General features: G+C 38.2%; 1 protein-coding gene across 1 annotated transcript; it reads right to left on the reverse strand.

Annotated features, from left to right (window-relative positions):
- Positions 1 to 203: 203 nt before the first annotated feature.
- Positions 204 to 2,282, reverse strand: LOC139429523 (uncharacterized). The gene is made up of 3 exons (XM_071195296.1): positions 1,376 to 2,282; positions 310 to 1,316; positions 204 to 242 (listed from the first exon to the last, which is right to left on the reverse strand). Exons 1-3 carry the CDS (start codon positions 1,932 to 1,934, stop codon positions 204 to 206), a joined length of 1,605 nt encoding a protein of 534 aa, XP_071051397.1. The 5' UTR covers positions 1,935 to 2,282.
- Between the last annotated feature and the right edge of the window lie 1,473 nt (positions 2,283 to 3,755).

The raw sequence follows: 3,755 nt of genomic DNA on the forward strand, positions 1-3,755 counted from the left end.
CATAAACACTTTGCGTTTCTTTCCCTTGTTATCGGTTGTTTCTCCGACAACTATTTTTTTGGAAAAAGAAATATATTTTTCTTTGTTTTGTGCTATCACCTCTACTTCCTCCTTGTTTAGGGCAATACTTTTCACAAACATGTGGGCATCGTAATTCGACAGGTTGTGGAAAAACACAGGGATAAACATCGGTAATTTATAATTTATATTGCAGACGGAATGCGCAGGACCCCTATACAATCCTGTCAAGTGATCGTGATCACACACTTTCTCTTCTTTGTTTATTGGTTTATCACAAATGTGACATACGGAACTCAGTTCATGTACAAATTGGTCCAGACAGCTTAGCGGTATCATATCCTTTGTTTGCCTCAAATGTTGTTTATAGATCTCTATTACATCCTTCTCCAATCTTATAATAAATTCCAGAGCAGCGTTTCGCCCTCGGTATATTCGGAATTTCGATAAGTTATCATCGTAAGCACACTTAATGTAGTACGCAAACGCGTATGGTTCGTGTTCAAAACATCGGGCCGTATATGGTTTATTATCATCGTAAACTTTTCCTTCTTCGGGCGTTAAGGGTTTCAGAATCGCCTCGAAATCGGCGTACACCACAAACGGAACTTTCATTTTTTTTTCAAATCCTTCAAATTGTAAAACATTTTCCTTTTCTAGATGTCCGAACTTATTCACTTTTATTTGTTCGCTTGGTACTGTTGCTTTCACTTTTTTACAGTCATCCATCTGATGTCGTACCAACTTGTCTTCAGTTGAAAAGTATTGCAAACAACCCTCACAAATATATCTTTGATGTTCATGAGTCGATGATTGTGTATTTATCAGTCGAGATAAGTTTTTTATCCAACAATAGTGGTTATTCCCGAAATTGTCGCTGACTACTAATAAGTTTACATGACGCTCCCGTTTCTGTTTACATATACATACAGTTACAATATCATCTACCATTTTCTCTCCATTATACCAAGAATTTATACCATAGACGTTAATTGAAATGTTATTTTCTTCCTCAAATTTTGGTATGTCTCTGATGGGTACTGGGAATGTTACGCAGTCAAACTTTAATTCTGTTTCCCTATAATCTGGGTATGATGATATTCTTTGCGGTAAACCTGTGGGTTGGTACAGCGCGGATATCAGTGCCCAAGCAAAGCACTTATTATCGTTATTTTGCACGTTTATTACCGCTCTCTTCCCTTTTATGGATGTCGGTAAGTCGATGTAGCTCGATGCTCTTGTAGGATTAAACTTGTTACAGTTCACTTCAAGATATAATATTTCCAACAAGGTCCAACCTGCAGTATTAACGCCTTTAGTTTCGCATTTTACTACTTTTCTATTCTTATACTCTTACCTGAGTCCCGTTCTTGGAATTCCGACATTTTCACCATAATCTCGTCCATAAAGTCCTCGTATGTTTGGTACAAGTCTACGGCTACTGTTATAATTTTATTTTTTGTGTTGAATGATTTGATTTCCACTTCTTCCTTCGTATTTATGAAATACAATCCAAAAATTTCCGTATTCACTTTTAAACTACCATTTACATTCCTCACGGACTGTATCAAACTGATAACTTTTTCTCTAATTCGGTTACTGAATTCCTTCATGTCTACGTACTTCCGTTCATGATCGCTCACTCTAAAACTACATATTTTATCTCCAAATATCGAATCTATTTTTTCTACACCATCATCTATTATTACGAAGGCTTTCTGTTTATGTTTGTTGCTGCGCAGATGTGAGGAATAACATTGTCTGGTTACGTGTTCATCACATATTTCACACACTATAACATCTCCTTGTTGATCCTCTTCCACCTTTCGACGTTTCCCAATACATGCTGTGCGTTGATGTCTCACAAGATTATCTGGTCTAGTAAACTCTTTGTAACACACGTCGCAGGTCAACATGTTCACAACACTCTTACTTCAATACTGTTGAACACGATTTTCTATCTGCTATTTAAAGCATACCTCCTCCGAAGTGGGGTTTTCAATGAACTCACGTCGTGTAACCTTCATTTCAGGTCACGTACAAGGTCAATGTCATGGTCACAATTAAGGTTGACTTCAAGGTCTCCGTTGAGGTCAAAGTAAAGGTCATTGTTCAGGTCAAGGTTACTGATCAAGGTCATGGTCACTAAACGTGATCTTGACCTGAGGTGAGCTCAAAGTAAAGGTCATTGTTTAGGTCTAGGTTACTGGTCAACGACCCCCTTTGCAATAGCCGATTCTGGAACCTCCTCCCAGAACCTCAGGGCAAGGTCAAGGTCATGGTCACTCAACGTGACCTTGGCCTTGACCTTGACCTGAGGTTCTGAGAGGAGGTTCTAGAATCGGCTTTTATCTACTACTTACAGCAATTGGAAAATAAGTTAAATAAAATTTTTTTTTCTTATAACAAACTTTTGGCTATAACAGACACTTCCTTCCCTATATTAATCCATTATACCGAGGTTTTACTGTATTAATAAAAAACATAATGCTAATTAATTACTTAACTTAAAAATAATTACCTCGAAAGGATTATAGCATTTTAACGGTTTAACAGATGGTCCACAATTCCTTTGATCAAAAGTCCTCACCATATGATCACGACCACCGACACAAAACTCATTCGGATTTAACGGATGCGAGTTTATACTCTACAAAGCAACTTCACGACTACAATCCTTTACATGTGTCACTCTTCAATTAAAAAAAATCCGGTGTAATGCTCCAAATGCTTGGGTCCACACAGCACCACCAAATGTACCTCCCAACTACCACAGAAATGTAGGTCCTGTGGCATTGAAGGTCATAGTGCCTGGTCTATGATATGCAAAAATCGACCCAAAGCACCTATACAAGGCGTCCCCAATGCTGCATTACAAATTGGAAAAGCTAATCCTCCCAGAATAAATTCTCCACTAAACAACGCCCTCCATTTTACTTTTATGATTGGCACAGAAAGAATGCATATATTGTTGGTTTATATGCATCCTTTTAGCAAGATAGAAGAAATAATATTTAACATGGCTGCACGGTACGACAATTGTCTAATAATCGGTGACTTTAACCCAAACCCAGCCAAAAACAGACACATCAATCAATTTGTGAATATGTCAAATTTTGTGCGCATCGCAACACCTCCGACGTTTGTAATGGCAAATAATCCCAACTCCAAGCCTGATTTAATCTTCTGCACACACAACATAAGACCACTCATCACGTCTGTTAATGTCATTCCTGATCTGTGCTCGGACCATCTGGATCTTGTGATCTGCATTAATACAACCACTCGAATACCTAAAGTAGCTCCTACTCTGATCAAAAACTATAAACTTTGTAATATGGAAAGAGTGAACGCAGGAATAAAGGAATATGTGAGATCTAACCCTGTTATCACACCCGAGTCTATCGCAACCTTTAATAAACGCTTGCTTAATTTGGTGGATGAAGCGAGCCCTTCTTACAACAAGAAACATTACAATTTCCCTCTGCCACCATTTATTCTCCGTTTAATTAAAGAAAAGAGACGACTCTACCGCGATTTTAGATCCTATGAGGAGCCTGCTCTGAAAAGAATGTCCAATGAGCTTAATAAAAATATCCAAAAGTGGTCAACATGGTTCTGGTGATAAAATCAACAGAAGCAAGGGTAAAAACTACTGGCAAGAAGTCCGCAAACTTTCGAAGTACCAAAAGTCGCCAAAAACCCAGGAGCTTATTGACCCTACGGATGGCTGCTCA

The sequence above is a fragment of the Onthophagus taurus genome, chromosome 3 (genome assembly GCF_036711975.1).
Source record: "Onthophagus taurus isolate NC chromosome 3, IU_Otau_3.0, whole genome shotgun sequence".
In the NCBI taxonomy this organism is placed as follows: Eukaryota; Metazoa; Arthropoda; class Insecta; order Coleoptera; family Scarabaeidae; genus Onthophagus; species Onthophagus taurus.